This window comes from Scyliorhinus torazame, chromosome 16, assembly GCF_047496885.1.
Source record: "Scyliorhinus torazame isolate Kashiwa2021f chromosome 16, sScyTor2.1, whole genome shotgun sequence".
Classification (NCBI taxonomy): domain Eukaryota; kingdom Metazoa; phylum Chordata; class Chondrichthyes; order Carcharhiniformes; family Scyliorhinidae; genus Scyliorhinus; species Scyliorhinus torazame.
In genome coordinates, this window is record NC_092722.1 from 100,588,223 (window position 1) to 100,604,561 (window position 16,339).

General features: G+C 46.1%; 1 protein-coding gene across 1 annotated transcript in view; it reads left to right on the top strand.

The window, feature by feature from the left end:
- The window catches only part of LOC140392282 (broad substrate specificity ATP-binding cassette transporter ABCG2-like), a 336,441-nt gene that overhangs the window by 211,419 nt on the left and 108,683 nt on the right, over positions 1–16,339 (top strand). Inside the window, exon 6 of the mRNA XM_072477599.1 lies at positions 11,341–11,472. Within this exon, the coding sequence (XP_072333700.1) occupies positions 11,341–11,472 (132 nt within the window). The remainder of the gene's footprint in view (positions 1–11,340; positions 11,473–16,339) is intronic.

The window sequence follows — 16,339 nt, forward strand, 5'->3', positions numbered from 1 at the left end:
AAGAGTGGTCCTCGGGTGAATGTGCTAAATTGGGGGAAGGCTACTTATAACAATATTAGGCGGGAACTGAAGAACCAAGATTGGGGGCGGATGTTTGTGGGTAAATCAACATCTGACATGTGTCATGGCTTTCAAGTGTCAGTTGAAAGGAATTCAGGATCGGCATGTTCCTGTGAGGAAGAAGGATGAATACGGCAAATTTCGGGAACCTTGGATAACTAGAGATATTTTAGGCCTCGTCAAAAAGAAAAAGGAGGCATTTGTCAGGGCTAGAAGGCTGGGAACAGATTAAGCCTGTGTGGAATACAAGGAAAATAGGAAGGAACTTACGCAAGGAGTCAGGAGGGCTAGAAGTGGTCACGAAAAGCCATTGCCAAATAGGATTAAGGAAAGTCCCAAGGCTTTTTACATGTACATAAAAAGCAAGAGGGTAGCCAGGGAAAGGGTTGGCCCACTGAAGGATAGGCAAGGGAATCTATGTGTGGAGCCAGAGGAAATGGGCGAGTGCTAAATGAATTCTTTGCATCAGTATTCACCAAGGAGAAGGAATTGGTGGATGTTGAGTCTGGAGAAGGGTGTGTAGATAGCCTGGGTCACATTGAGATCCAAAAAGACGAGATGTTGGGCGTCTTGAAAAATATTAAGGTAGATAAGTCCCCAGGGCCTGATGGGATCTACCCCGGAATACTGAAGGAGGCTAGAGAGGAAACTGCTGAGGCCTTGACGGAAATCTTTGGATCCTCACTGTCTTCAGGTGATGTCCCGGAGGACTGGAGAATAGCCAATGTTGTTCCTTTGTTTAAGAAAGGTAGCAAGGCTAATCCAGGGAACTACAGGCCGGTGAGCCTTACGTCAGTGGTAGGGAAATTACTGGAGAGAATTCTTCGAGACAGGATCTACTCCCATTTGGAAGCAAATGGACGTATTAGTGAGAGGCAGCATGGTTTTGTGACGGGGAGGTCATGTCTCACTAACTTGATAGAGTTTTTCGAAGCGGTCACAAAGGTGATTGATGCAGGTAGGGCAGTGGGTGTTGTCTATATGGACTTCAGTAAGGCCTTTGACAAGTTCCCTCATAGTAGACTAGTACAAAAGGTGAAGTCACACGGGATCAGGGGTGAGCTGGCAAGTTGGATACAGAACAGGCTAGGTCATCGAAGGCAGAGAGTAGCAATGGAAGGGTGCTTTTCTAATTGGAGGGTTGTGACTAGTGGTGTTCCGCGGGGATCAGTGCTGGGACCTTTGCTGTTCGTAGTATATATAAATGATTTGGAGGAAATGTAACTGGTCTGATTAGTAAGTTTGCAGACGACACAAAGGTTGGTGGAATTGCGGATAGCGATGAGGACTGTCAGTGGATACAGCAGGATTTAGATCGTTCGGAGACTTGGGCGGAGGGATGGCAGATGGAGTTTAATCCGGACAAATGTGAGGTAATGCATTTTGGAAGGTCTAATGCAGGTAGGGAATATACAGTGAATGATAGAACCCTCAAGAGTATTGAAAGTCAGAGAGATCTAGGTGTACAGGTCCACAGGTCACTGAAAGGGGCAACACAGAGGGAGAAGGTAGTCAAGAAGGCATATGGCATGCTTGCCTTCATTGGCCGGGGCATTGAGTATAAGAATTGACAAATCATCTTGCAGCTTTATAGAACCTTAGTTAGACCACACTTGGAGTATAGTGTTCAATTCTGGTTGCCACACTAACAGAAGGATGTGGAGGGTTTAGAGAGGGTGCAGAAGAAATTTATCAGGATGTTACCTGGCATGGAGGGCATTAGCTATGAGGAGCGGTTGAATAAACTCGGTTTGTTCTCACTGGAACGACGGAGGTTGAGGGGCGACCTGATAGAGGTCTACAAAATTATGTGGGGCACAGACAGAGTGGATAGTCAGAGGCTTTTCCCCAAGGTAGAGGGGTCAATTACTAGGGGGCATAGGTTTAAGGTGCGAGGGGCAAGGTTGAGAGGAGATGTACGAGGCAAGATTTTTACACAGAGGGTAGTGGGTGCCTGGAACTCGCTACCGGAGGAGGTGGTGGAAGCAGGGACGATAGTGACATTTAAGTGGCGTCTTGACAAATACATGAATAGGATGGGAATACAGGGATATGGACCCAGAAAGTATAGAAGATTGTAGTTTAGTCGGGCAGCATGGTTGGCACGGGCTTGGAGGGCCAAAGGGCCTGTTCCTGTGCTATACTTTTCTTTGTTCTTTGTTCACAGAGACCCTTGTAATTCTCCAACACATGAGCATTGGGTATCACAGCTTTCAGGCAGTCAAATGCCTGTTGAAACTCCGCTGTCCATTGAAACATTCGACGTTCCTTCAGCAAGTCCATCAGTGGAGCAAACACGCTACAAAACTTTTGCACAAATGTTCGATCAAATCCACTCATGCCAAGAAATCACATTATTTCCCTTCGTCTTGAGGGTATCGGAAGTTCTGCAATAATTGTTGGTTTCACATCCCTTGTGACCATTCGACCCTGTCCATTTGTATGGCCAAGGAAAGTGACTTGGGCTTTTCCAAATTCACTTTTGGCTAGGTTTATCATCAAACCCGCCTCCTGAAACCGATCGAATAACTCCATCAGATGTTTTAAATGTTCTGCCCATGGCTGGAAATTACCAGATCGTCGATGTATACCGCACAATTGGGTAATCGTGAAACAACTTTGTTAATTAACCGTTGAAATGTGGCTGGGGTGTTTTTCATGCCAAGTGGCATAACTTTGAATTGGTATATACCATCTGGAGTCACAAAAGCTGAAATCTCCTTCGCCCTTTCGGATAAAGGTACCTGCCAGTAGCTTTTAAGTAAATCCAGTTTGGAAATAAAAGTTGATTGTCCCACTTTCTCAATGCAATCCTCCAAACGTGGGATAGGATAAGAGTCCATTCTTGTAACTGCATTAACCTTTCTATAGTCCACACACAACCGTTGGGTACCATCTGGTTTAGGTACCATCACTATGGGTGAGCTCCATTGGCTGCAACCCACTTCAATTATGCCATTTTTAAGCATACTCTCAATCTCTTTGTTAACATGTTTTAAAGGGTTCAGTCTATATGGATGTTGTTTGATTGGAACAGCATTTCCCACATCTACATCATGTATAGCCATTTTAGTACTTCCCAATTTATCTCTACAAACTTGCCCATGTGACATTAATAACTCTTTCAGGTCAGTCCGTTTTTCCTCTGGAAGGTAACTCAACAATTTATCCCAATTGTTAAGAACATCCTCATTTTCCAATTTAATTTGAGGTATGTCAAATTCACAGCCATCTGGATTTGGTTCGTCACTTTGAGTTAGAATCATTAAAACCTCCTCCTTTTTCTCTCCTTCCCTTTCCTTTTGAGCATATTCACATGACACACTCGGTGAGTCTTCCTTCGATCTGGTGTTTTTACCACATAATTCACCTCACTTAATTTCCTTTAAATCGTTTACGGTCCACAAAACCTTGTTTTTAAAGGTTCACCTACCACTGGTAACAACACTAAAACTTCATCTCCAATGGCAAAACTACGAACTTTGGATGTCTTGTCCGCTACCTGTTTCATCACATTTTGTGCAACTTTTAAATGTTGTCTAGCCAATTCACCTGCTCTACTTAATCGTTTCTTAAAATTTGACACGTAATCCAATAATGTAAGTTCCGATTTCTCACTCACCAATTTTTCCTTAATCAATTTAAGTGGTCCTCTTACCTCCTGACGAAAAATTAGTTCAAAAGGACTGAATTTGGTTGACTCATTAGGTGCAACCCTAATTGCAAACAGTACGAATGGAATTCCTTTATCCCAATCCTCTGGATAATCTTGACAATAAGCCTTTAATGTCTTTAATGTCTGATGCCATCTTTCTAACGCTCCCTGCGAGTCTGGATGGTACGCAGTTGATTTAAATTGTTTTATTCCTAAGCTATCCATAACTTCTTTGAATAGAGGGCAGAGGGCAGTAGAGGGGAGCTGCTGATTGGCTGTTGCGGGGGCAATTTGCACACGCCTGTTGTGCTCACCCTAACTTGAAGGCGTACCTGGGCAAGACACCCTAGCTGTTCAAGTGAAGACAAGCAACCAGCATAGGGCAGTAGAGTGGAGCTGCTGATTGGCCGTTGCGGGGGCAATTTGCATATGTCTGTTCTGCTCACCCTAACTTGAAGGTGGTTTGTGGAGGAGCTGTTGTCAAGTGACACTTAAACCCAAAAAACCTCTTCAGTGTTTCCCTCCCTACCCCCTCCTCGAACCAAAAAAAAAAAACAACTGCTGTAAAGATCAAGAGGAAGGCTCGAGGGCAGGTAGAAGTAGAAAAAAGTTGAACCGTGAAGTCACAGCCTGCAGGTAAGGGATCTGGTAAGTAGTTTTTCTTTTATTTTCCCTCAGGTGTTATCGTACGGGGCGCAGATGTTGCTGAGTGAGTGCTTGCTGAGAAGGGGAGTGATTAACAGGTAAGCTCTTTCTTACTTTTTCTTTTTTCATCTAGAGGGGATGGCAGGGAAGGTTGTGCAATGTTCCTCCTGCAGAATGTTTGAGGTGAGGGACTGCGTCAGTGTCCCTGCTGATTTCATCTGTGGGAAGTGCGCCCATTTCCAGCTCCTCAGAAACCGCGTTAGGGAACTGGAGCTGGAGCTGGATGAACTTCGGATAATTCGGGAGGCAGAGGTGGTCATAGATAGAAGCTTCAGGGATGTCGTTACTCCGAAGAATAAAGATAGATGGGTGACGGTGAGAGGGGCTGGGAGAAAGCAGTCAGTACAGGGATCCCCTGTGGTCATTCCCCTTAGTAACAAGTATACCGCTTGGATACTGTTGGGGGGGGACAACTTACCAGGGGTAAGCCATGGGGTACAGGTCTCTGGCACAGAGTCTGTCCGTGTTGCTCAGAAGGGAAGGGGGGAGAGGAGCATTAGTCATTGGAGACTCCATAGTTAGGGGGATAGATAGGAGATTCTGTGGGAATGAGAGAGACTCGCGGTTGGTGTGTTGCCTCCCAGGTGCCAGGGTGCGTGATGTCTCGGATCGTGTTTTCGGGATTCTTAAGGGGGAGCAGCCCCAAGTCGTGGTCCACATATGTACCAACAACATAGGTAGGAAAAGGGACAGGGATGTAAGGCAGGAATTCAGGGAGCTAGGGTGGAAACTGAGATCTAGGACAAACAGAGTTATTATCTCTGGGTTGTTATCCATGCCACGTGATAGAGAGACGAGGAATAGGGAGAAAGAGGAGTTGAACACGTGGCTACAGGGATGGTGCAGGAGGGAGGGTTTCATATTTCTGGATAATTGGGGCCCATTTTGGGGTCGGTGGGACCTCTACAAATGGGATGGTCTACACCTGGACCAGAGGGGTACCAATATCCTGGGGGGGAAATTTGCTAATGTTCTTCGGGAGGGTTTAAACTAGTTCAGCAGGGGATTGAGAACCTGAATTGTAGCTCCAGTATACAGAAGGTTGAGAGTAGTGAGGTCATTGGTAAGGTTTCAAAGTTGTAGGAGTGTACCGGCAGGCAGAAAGGTGGTTTAAAGTGTGTCTTCTTCAATGTCAGGAGCATCCGGGAAAAGGTGGGTGAACTTGCGGCATGAGTTGGTACCTGGGACTTCGATGTTGTGGCCATTTCGGAGACATGGATAGAGCAGGGACAGGAATGGTTGTTGCAGGTGCCGGCATTTAGATATTTCAGTAAGCTCAGGGAAGGTGGGAGGGGGGTGGCATTGTTAGTCAAGAACAGTATTACGGTGGGAGAAAGGACGTCTGATGAGGACTCGTCTACTGAGGTAGTATGGGCTGAGGTTAGAAACAGGAAAGGAGAGGTAACCCTGTTAGGGTTTTTCTATAGGCCTCCGAAAAGTTCCAGAGATGTAGAGGAAAGGATTGCAAAGATGATTCTGGATAGGAGCGAAAGCAACAGAGTAGTTGTTATGGGGGACTTTAACTTTCCAAATATTGACTGGAAACGCTATAGTTCGAGTACTTCAGATGGGTCCGTTTTTGTCCAATGCGTGCCGGAGGGTTTCCTGATACAGTATGTAGATAGGCCAATGAGAGGCGAGGCCATATTGGATTTGGTACTGGGTAATGAACCAGGATAGGTGTTAGATTTGGAGGTAGGTGAGCACTTTGGTGATAGTGACCACAATTCGATTACTTTTACTTTAGTGATGGAAAGGGATAGGTATATACCGCAGGGCAAGAGTCATATCTGGGGGAAATGCAATTATGATGCGATGAGGCAAGACTTAGGATGCATCGGATGGAGAGGAAAACTGCAGGGGATGGGCACAATGGAAATGTCAAGCTTGTTCAAGGAACAGCTACTGCGTGTCCTTGATAAGTATGTCCCTGTCAGGCAGGGAGGAAGTGGTCGAGCGAGGGAACCGTGGTTTCCTAAAGCAGTCGAAACACTAGTCAAGAGGAAGAAGGAGGCTTATGTAAAGATGAGACATGAAGGTTCAGTTAGGGCGCTCGAGAGTTACAAGTTAGCTAGGAAGGACCTAAAGAGAGAGCTAAGAAGAGCCAGGAGGGGACATGAGAAGTCTTTGGCAGGTAGGATCAAGGATAACCCTAAAGCTTTCTCTCGATATGTCAGGAATAAAAGAATGACTAGGGTAAGAGTAGGGCCAGTCAAGGACAGTAGTGGGAAGTTGTGCGTGGAGTCCGAGGAGATAGGAGAGGTGCTAAATGAATATTTTTCGTCAGTATTCACACAGGAAAAAGACAATGTTGTCGAGGAGAATACTCAGATTCAGGCTACTAGACTTGAAGGGCTTGAGTTGAAGGAGGAGGTGTTAGCAATTCTAGAAAGTGTGAAAATAGATAAGCCACCTGGGCCGGATGGGATTTATCCTAGGATTCTCTGGGAAGCTAGGCAGGAGATTGCTGAGCCTTTGGCTTTGATCTTTAAGTCATCTTTGTCTACAGGAATAGTGCCAGAAGACTGGAGGACAGCAAATGTTGTCCCCTTGTTCAAGAAGGGGAGTAGAGACAACCCCGGTAACTATAGTCCAGTGAGTCTTACTTCTGTTGTGTGAAAATCTTGGAAAGGTTTATAAGAGATAGGATGTATAATCATCTGGAAAGGAATAATTTGATTAGAGATAGTCAACATGGTTTTTTGAAGGGTAGGTCGTACCTCACAAACCTTATTGAGTTCTTTGAGAAGGTGACCAAACATGTGGATGAGGGTAAAGCAGTTGATGTGGTGTATATGGATTTCAGTAAAGCATTTGATAAGGTTCCCCACGGTAGGCTACTACAGAAAATACGGAGGCATGGGACTCAGGGTGATTTCGCATTTGGATCAGAACTTGGCTAGCTGGAAGAAGACAAAGGGTGGTGCTTGATGGGATATGTTCAGACTGGAGTCCAGTTACTAGTGGTGTACCACAAGGATCTGTTTTGGGGCCACTGCTGTTTGTCATTTTTATAAATGACCTGGAGGAGGGCGTAGAAGGATGGGTGAGTAAATTTGCAGATGAGACTAAAGTTGGTGGAGTTGTGGACAGTGCGGAAGGATGTTACAAGTTGCAGAGGGACATAGATAAGCTGCAAGCGGGGCTGAGAGGTGGCAAATGGAGTTTAATGCAGAAAAGTGTGAGGTGATTCATTTTGGAAGAAATAACAGGAAGACAGAGTACTGGGCTAATGGTAAGATTCTTGGCAGTGTGGATGAGCAGAGAGATCTCGGTGTCCATGTACATAGATCCCTGAAAGTTGCCACCCAGGTTGAGAGGGTTGTTAAGAAGGCTTACGGCGTGTTAGCTTTTATTGGTAGAGGGATTGAGTTTCGGAGCCATGAGGTCATGTTGCAGCTGTACAAAACTCTGGTGCGGCTGCATTTGGAGTAATGCGTGCAATTCTGGTCGCCGCATTATAGGAAGGATGTGGAAGCATTGGAAAGGGTGCAGAGGAGATTTACCAGAATGTTGCCTGGTATGGAGGGACGATCTTATGAGGAAAGGCTGAGGGACTTGAGGCTGTTTTTTTTAGAGAGAAGAATGTTAAGAGGTGACTTAATTGAGGCATACAAGATGATCAGAGGATTGGATAGGGTGGACAGTGAGAGACTTTTTCCTTGGATGGTGATGTCTAGCACAAGGGGACATAGCTTTAAATTGAGGGGAAATAGATATAAGACAGATGTCAGAGGTAGGTTCTTTACTCAGTGAGTAGTAAGGGCATAGAATGCCCTGGCAGCAACAGTAGTGGACTCGCCAACACTAAGGGCATTCAAATGGTCATTGGAGAGACATATGGATGATAAGGGAATAGTGTAGATGGGCTTTAGAGTGGTTTCACAGGTCGGCACATCATCGAGGGCGGAAGGGCCTGTACTGCGCTGTAATGTTCTATGTTCTATGTTCTAACCTCGAGGTAAAATTTGATCCTTGATCCGATTGTATTTCTGTGGGTAGTCCATATCTCGTAAAGAATTTACGTAATTCCTCCGCAATCTTTTTAGCTGTAATATTACGTACTGGAAACCTAGTAGACACATCAATTATCGTCAAAAGATATTGAGTCCCACTTTTCGTTTTAGGAAGCGGTGCTACGCAATCAATTAGGACCCTTGTAAAAGGTTCCTCAAATATTGGAATAGGTAGTAAGGGCGCTGGTTTTGCCACTGCTTGAGGTTTCCCTGTCACTTTACATGTGTGACATGATTGACAAAATTTTACTACATCTTTATGTAGTCCAGGTCAATAAAAGTGTTTCTGGATTTTAGCTTGAGTTTTCCTTATTCCCAAATGACCTCCCACTGGTACCTCATGTGCAACTCGCAACACCTCCTTTCTATACCCTACCGGCAATACTACTTGATGAACTTCTGCCCACTTTTCATCCACCTGCATATGTAAAGGTCTCAATTTTCTCATCAAAACATCACTTTTACGATAATAACACTTTGGTATACACTCTGATTCCTCTTCCGTGTATGCTTTCTGATATATCCGTTTTATTTCTATATCTTTTTGTTGTAACTCTGCCAATTTTCCTGAACCAGAAGTATCCGCCTCATCCTCCACATGTTCTTGTTCTTTTTCAACCATCTGATCAAAAATCATTTCTGATAATTGCACTTCAACATCATCTTCACTCTTTGATTTCTCTTCTTGTCTTAACATGTGACTTTGCGACCTTGTTACTACACAATCCGGAAAAATCCCAGGATATTCGTCCTTCCACATTTCAGTTGTCTGATTCTCCACTGGCTTATCAACCACAGGAGGCATCACTCCCACCTGCGATCCAGCTATATCATTACCCAAGATAAACTGTATTCCTGGACAAGATAGTTTCTCTATTACTCCTACTACCACTTCACCACTCTTCACTGGACTTTCCAACCTTATCTTATATAATGGAACACTACTCCTCTCACTCTGAATTCCACATATTACCACCTTTTCTGGCAACATTCTTCCCAAACTACACACAGAATACAGAAGAACATCTCAGATACCTCCTCCGGTAGTAATGCAAACACTTCACTAGCTCTACCTATCAGCTTTGTTTGAATCAGTAATACCCACATGTCCTGTGGCCATTTCCTTTGTTTAGCTACTTTCTCAAATACAATGAAAAAGGCTTCTACCTCCTTCTCATCAAGCCTTGGCAATGCTTCGACATATTTAAATAGATCCCCACCAAGCCTTCGACTATGATGCTCTTTCTCACTATCCTCATCATTATCATCCAACTGTATGTTTTCCATTTATGCCTGCGAATTTTAACTGACTGTCATATTTCATGGCCATTTTCTGAAGTTCAAATTCTCTCTCTTTGTCTTTTTCCCCGACCTGTATCTCCCTTTCTCTTTCCTTTTCCTCTCTATCTCTTTCGTATTCAAGCTGCTTTACTTCTTTCTCATGTTCCTTTTGTTTAAGTTGTAACTGAATTTTTGCCATTTCAAATGAGTCAAACTGTATGTCAGGCAATTTTAAATGCTTAGCCACCACCATAATTACCTCATCTTTTCGCATTTTGTCAGGTAATGTTAACTGCAATGTTTTTGCCAAATCTAACAGTCTGCTTTTAGTCTCTGTCCGTAAGGTACTGCGTGTGACCATCTCCACCTCCAAAAACTTCAGAGCCTCTGGAAGAGCCATTGTCCAAAACACACTCTCTACTTAAACTTAAATACCACACCTGAAAAGCGACCACAAAATGCTCACCCCTCACTATCTTTAAGTTCACTAAGCCAATCCAATTGATAGACTTTTATCCCGGACGAGCCCCCAATTTGTTATGGGCCAGGGTTTAGAGAACCCCAAAGTGTATCATGGAGTTCACCCGACCCACAACTTTTAATAGATTGTGGTATGGGGAGCACACGGCCCACTCTACAGGTGTGGTACAGTAGAAATGGAAAAGTATTTTTTAAAGCAAAACAATGTTTATTCTCTGAATTCAAGTTAACCTTTTCAAAACAAACAGTGAACATCTTGGCAACCATTAATTCAAATACAACCCCCAAAGAGTACAACACTAAGTAATGCTTACACTGTCCTTTTAACATCCAGAGGACTTACAAAAAACATAACCTTTAACAGAAGCACATAAGGTTAAAGTCACTACTGAAAACATTTATAATTCTGAATTCACCAAATGATCAAGAGATAGCCTTTACAGGCAGAGAGATCAACAGTACAGCTGCTCTGTCTGGCTTCAGCTCCCACACTGAAAACGAAACTAAAACACACCCTGGAGCAAGCAGCCTAAAACAAAAGTAAAAAGCTGACAGACAGCCCATCTCCACCCACACTCTGACATCACTGATAAACACCCATTTCTTAAAGATGCATTTCTTAATCACCCATTTCTTAAAGGTACTCTCACATGACAATTGGCAATGGTTTGAAGGGTTATGGAGAATGGGCAGGACAATGGAATTGAGGCCAGGATGGGATCAGCCATGATCACATTGAAGATGTTTAGGCTCGGGAGGCGAATTTGTCGACTCCTGCTCCCAAGTCATGTGTTCTAGGGAGGAGTTAAGGCCAGGATGGGATCAGCCATGATCACATTGAAGGTGGTAAGGCTTGGGAGGCGAATCTGCCGACTCCTGCTCCCAAGTCATGTGTTCTAGGGAGGAGATGCTCTGGCTGATTTTGAAATCCAGCTCTTGGTCTGTAGCATTGTAGGAACAGGTGAGGAACATATCAGCCATGATTGAATGACGGAGCAGACTCGATGGGTCGAATGGCCTAATTCTGCTCCTATACCTTATGAACTTACGAAAAAGTAATGAATCTGGTTCAGATTCAAAAGTATTTGACAATGTAATGAAAATCCAGACTATAAATATTGACATTTGTGCCCTTTGTTTTAGGCTATGAGTGTGAGACCTTCAACAACCCAGCAGATTTCTTTTTAGATGTGATTACTGGAGACTCCATTCCAGTTGTCAGTAATAATAAAGGAAATCAACAGCATGGAGTAGATTTGAACAATGAAAGCTCAAGTATGTAAATATTTCAGACATGTAAATTAATTATTCCTCCTAAAACAAAAGGTTTGAGATACGTTTTTCAATGACAGAGAAGTCCAAAATGGTCTGTAACTTCTGAGCTCTGGGCCACTCTCTGGGGGATGGCCCAGAGATGCACTGGGTAACCCATCTCGGCTGCACACCTCCTACCCCTCCCCCTCCTCACACACACACACACACACACACACAATTACAGAACCCCATCTAATATTCCCCCAACCAACTGCATACACCCCGAGACCACTCAGCAACCCCCCCCCCCCCCCCCCCCCCGCCCCCTCCCTCTGAACACCTAGTTCTAGTCTCCCATACAACAGGAAACATCTTCCTGGTATCCACCCAATCAAATTCCCTCAAGAACATATCTGTTACAATAAGATTGCTTATCATTCTTCTCAACTCCATGGAGCATAGGCCCAACCTGTTCAGTCTTTCTTCATAAAATAAGTTGCTGTGCCAACATACTAACTTTATTTTTTAAATATAAATTTAGAGTACCCAATTCATTTTTTCCATTGAAGGGGCAATTTAGCCTTTCCAATCCACCTACCTTGCACATCTTTGGGTTGTGGGGGCGAAACCCACGCAAACACGGGGTGAATGTTCAAACTCTACACGGACAGTGACCCAGAGCCGGGATCGAACCTGGGACCTCGGCGCCGTGAGGCTGCAGTGCTACCACTGCGCCACCGTGCTGCTCCCTACATACTAACTTTACGTGATTCATGTGCCTGGACATCCAGATCCCTCTATACCTCCAAGTTCTGCAATCTCTCTCCATTAAATAATATACTGCCTTTCTATTCTTCCTGCCAAAGTGGATAAGTTCACATTTTCCCACACTATACCCCATTTGCCCTCACTTTACCTATCTTGATCCCTTTGCAGACTGTCTACCGCCTCTTGACAACTTACACTCAGTGCATAAATCATAAAAGACCAAGGCCGGGATTCTCCGCCTGCGTGATTCTCCGTTATGCCAGCGCCCAGGGGTTTCCCGACGGCTTGGGGCTGCCCCACAATGCGAAACCCATTGACCGGCTGGCGTAATGGAGAAGCCTGCCGGCCGGCCGGGGCAGAAATGTGGCGCGGTGAGGCAGAGAATCCCGCCCCATGGGTGAAATTTACTGGCTGTTCACACCGGTGGGATATTCTGGTCCCAACGTCAGCGCATGGGTTTCCAAAAGTAGAGATGTTGGGTTGGATTATCTCTTTCAGAGAAAATGTGTTGACGCCGGGACTGAATCGGTGGTGTTCTACGGCCATCGAATCGGCAACGGTCCATGAGCAAATCAGGATCCGTGAATAGGCAAGCACCAGCACCATGTGGAACTAGAGCAATTCCAATGAAAAATGATGCCCGATTCGCCAAGGTTGGGATTGGCACTTGAGAGGCTGACAAGCTGCAGCCGCATATGAGTATTCGACTCCCCACATACACTCATTCCGGCCAACAAGGTGGCAGCCTGAAGAGCGGCACTTTGGTTTGCAGGTGCGAGCTCAAGACCCTGCTGGACACCGTGGAGGAGAGGAGGGGCATCCTGTTCACTGGGGTGGGAAGGCAAATGCAATGTTAGCATTCATGTCAAGGAAGCTAGAATACAAGACCAGGGGTGTACTTCTGAGGCTGTCTGAGGCTCTGGTCAGACCCCATTTGGAGTATTGTGAGCAGTTTTGGGCTCCATATCTAAGGGAAGATGTGCTGGCCTTGGAAAGGGTCCAGAGGAGGTTGACAAGAATGATCTCTGCAATGAAGAACTTTTCGTATGAGGAACGGCTGAGGACTCTGGGTCTGTACTCATTGGGGGGTTGAGGGGGATCTTATTGAAACTTACAGGATACGGCGAGGCCAGGATAGACTGGACGTGGAGAGGATGTTTACATTTGTAGGAAAAACTAGAAGCAGAGGACACCATCTCAGACTAAAGGAACAATCCTTTAAAACCGGAGGAATTTCTTCTGCCAGAGGGTGGTGAATCTGTGGAAGTCTTTGCCGCAGAAGGCTGTGGAGGCCAAATCACTGAGTGTCTTTAAGACCGAGATAGGTAGGTTTTTGATTAATAAGGAGCCAGGGGTTATGGGGCGAAGGCAGGAGAATGGGGATGAGAAAAATATCAGCCATGATTGAATGGCGGAGCAGACTCGATGAGCCGTGTGGCCGGATTCTGCTTCTATGTCTTATAGTCTTATGGACATGCCTGCAAGGAGATGGCACCGAATAGCGACACGAACCCCCAAATGTGAGCCCACAACACCCAGGGATGACACCGGCTTTCCGTCACAGCTATCTCCAACACCCTCCAGCGTCCCAGCAACACTCAACTCAGTTGGGTCACCTGGACATTGCGGCAGTGCTCCAGAGCTTGGCCCAATCATAAGAGATCATTATCTACGGGCGTCGACAACATTGGCCGGGCACTGGCTGACCTGAGCCAGTCACTGAGGGACCTGGCACAGTCACAAAGGGTAGTGGCCCAGTCACTGTGCTCCAGTCCCTGGGCTGCGAGCTGTGAAACCATGGTCGAGATGAGAGTGGGCCTCCAGGACTGTCAGCACCAGGTGGCGGGTAGCACCCGGAGCTCGCTCTGGCCATACCCCCAACTCAAGGAGTATCCTGGGGCCATCGAGCACTCTAAGGGAGGTGGATGTGATGGGGCACATGCCAGTGGCCCCCACAGGGGCGGTATCAGAACAGCACAGTGCCTAAGATTCCCCCCACAACCCTCCCTCCTGTCCCTGACACATCCAATGGAAAGTAGGCGGAGAAAGGCAGCATCATCCCACCTGGGAGGCCCGAGAGACTGCCGTGCCTGTCCAAGCTGCCAAAGGGGACCCAGGTGAAAAGGCAGGAATCGCAGCAGGCGGCCTCCACCCTGATGATCACCTGGGGATTCACTTAGATGTACCATGAGGCCAGAAAGTTGGACACCAGTTAAATTGGTATGGGTGCAGCACAGGATTGTGTTAGGGCACAAACCTTTCGATACATGTTCACCTATTCATAATAAAGACGTGTTCACAAATGTTTCAGCTTGCCTCGGTGCTCTGTCAGACGGGTGTGTGAGATGGGCTAGGCTGGGCTGGCCTGGAGATGGGGGGTAGACTGGGGTGAAGATGAGGGTGTGGGGTGGATGGCATGTAGTCCCTTGCCCTGTTTGTCCTGCCCAGGTGCATCACCTCACATTTATCTGGATTGAATTCCATTTGCCACTGATCAGCCCGTCTATATCCTCCTGTAATCAAGGCTAATCACCTCACTATTTATTACACCACCAATTTTCGTATCATCTGTGAACTTACTGATCAACCCTCTGACATTAATGTCTAAATCATTTATATAAACCACAAACAGCAAGGGCCCCAACACTGATCCCTCTAGGAACCCACTGGACACAGGCTTCCAGTCAGAAAAACACCTCTCAACCATTGATGCGACCATCAATTCACTCAAAGACATTGCCTGCCTCCGACTTTCTTTAATACTGATATCACATTGGCTATCCTCAAGTCCTCCGGCATTTCTCCTGTGGCCAGAGAGGGTTGAAAATTATTGCCAGTGCCCCTGCTATTTCCTCCCTTGCAGCACTCAACAGCCTGGGATACATTTCACCTGGCCCTGTGATTTGTCTACTTTTGAGCATGACAGACCACTCAGAACCTCCTCTCTGTCGATGTTAATTTCTTTAATTTTATCACAGTCCTTCTCCCTGATTTCTATACACACACTGGCCCATTCACTGGTGAACACCGACCCTGACCTATACAAGAAATCCAGGTACGACCTCCGTAAAGCCATCCGAGATGCCAAGAGAGAATATCAAACCAAGCTAGAAACACAGACAGACTCTCAGCGATTGTGGCAAGGAGTAAACAACAAAACGGGCTACAAAGCGAAGCCGAGCAGTATCTCTGGCAGCAGTGCACCCAGTCCCCGATGAACTCAATGCATTCTATGCTCGGTTCGAGCAGGTAACCAACAATCCGCTGTTGAGTGCCCCAGCAGCCCATAACTCATCCATACCACCATCACAGCTTCCGAAGTCAGATCGGCCTTCCTGAAAGTGAACCCTCGGAAGTCGACGGGCCCGGACGGGATCCCTGGTCGTACACTCAGAGCCTGTGCGGACCAGCTGGCAGAGGTGTTCGCGGACATCTTTAACCTGTCCCTACTCCACCCCGAGGTCCCCACCTGCTTCAAGAAAACCACCATCATACCGGTGCCTAAGAAGAATCAGGCAACGTGCCTCAATGACTACCGTCCGGTGGCCCTGACTTCAGTCGTAATGAAGTGCTTTGAGAGGTTGATCATGAAGCGCATCACCTCCATACTCCCTGAACGCCTTGATCCACTGCAATTCGCATACCGTCGCAACCGGTCCACAGCAAATGCCATTTCCCTGGCCCTACACTCATCCCTAGAGCACCTCGACAACAAAGACTCCTATATCAGGTTCCTAATTATTGACTACAGCTCCGCCTTCAACACCATAATCCCAGCCAAGCTCATATCAAAGCTCCAAAACCTAGGACCTGGCTCCCCACTCTGCAATTGGATCCTCGATTTTCTGACCAACAGACCACAATCAGTAAGAATGAACAACAACACCTCCTCCACAAGAGTCCTCAATACTGGGGCCCCGCAAGGCTGCGTACTTAGCCCCCTACTCTACTCCCTGTGCACACATGACTGCGTGGCAAAATTTGGTTTCAACTCCATCTACAAGTTTGCTGACGATACGACCATAGTGGGCTGGATCTCGAATAACAATGAGTCAGAATACAGGAGGGAGATTGGGAACCTAGTAGAGTGGTGCAGCGACAACAATCTCTCCCTCAATAC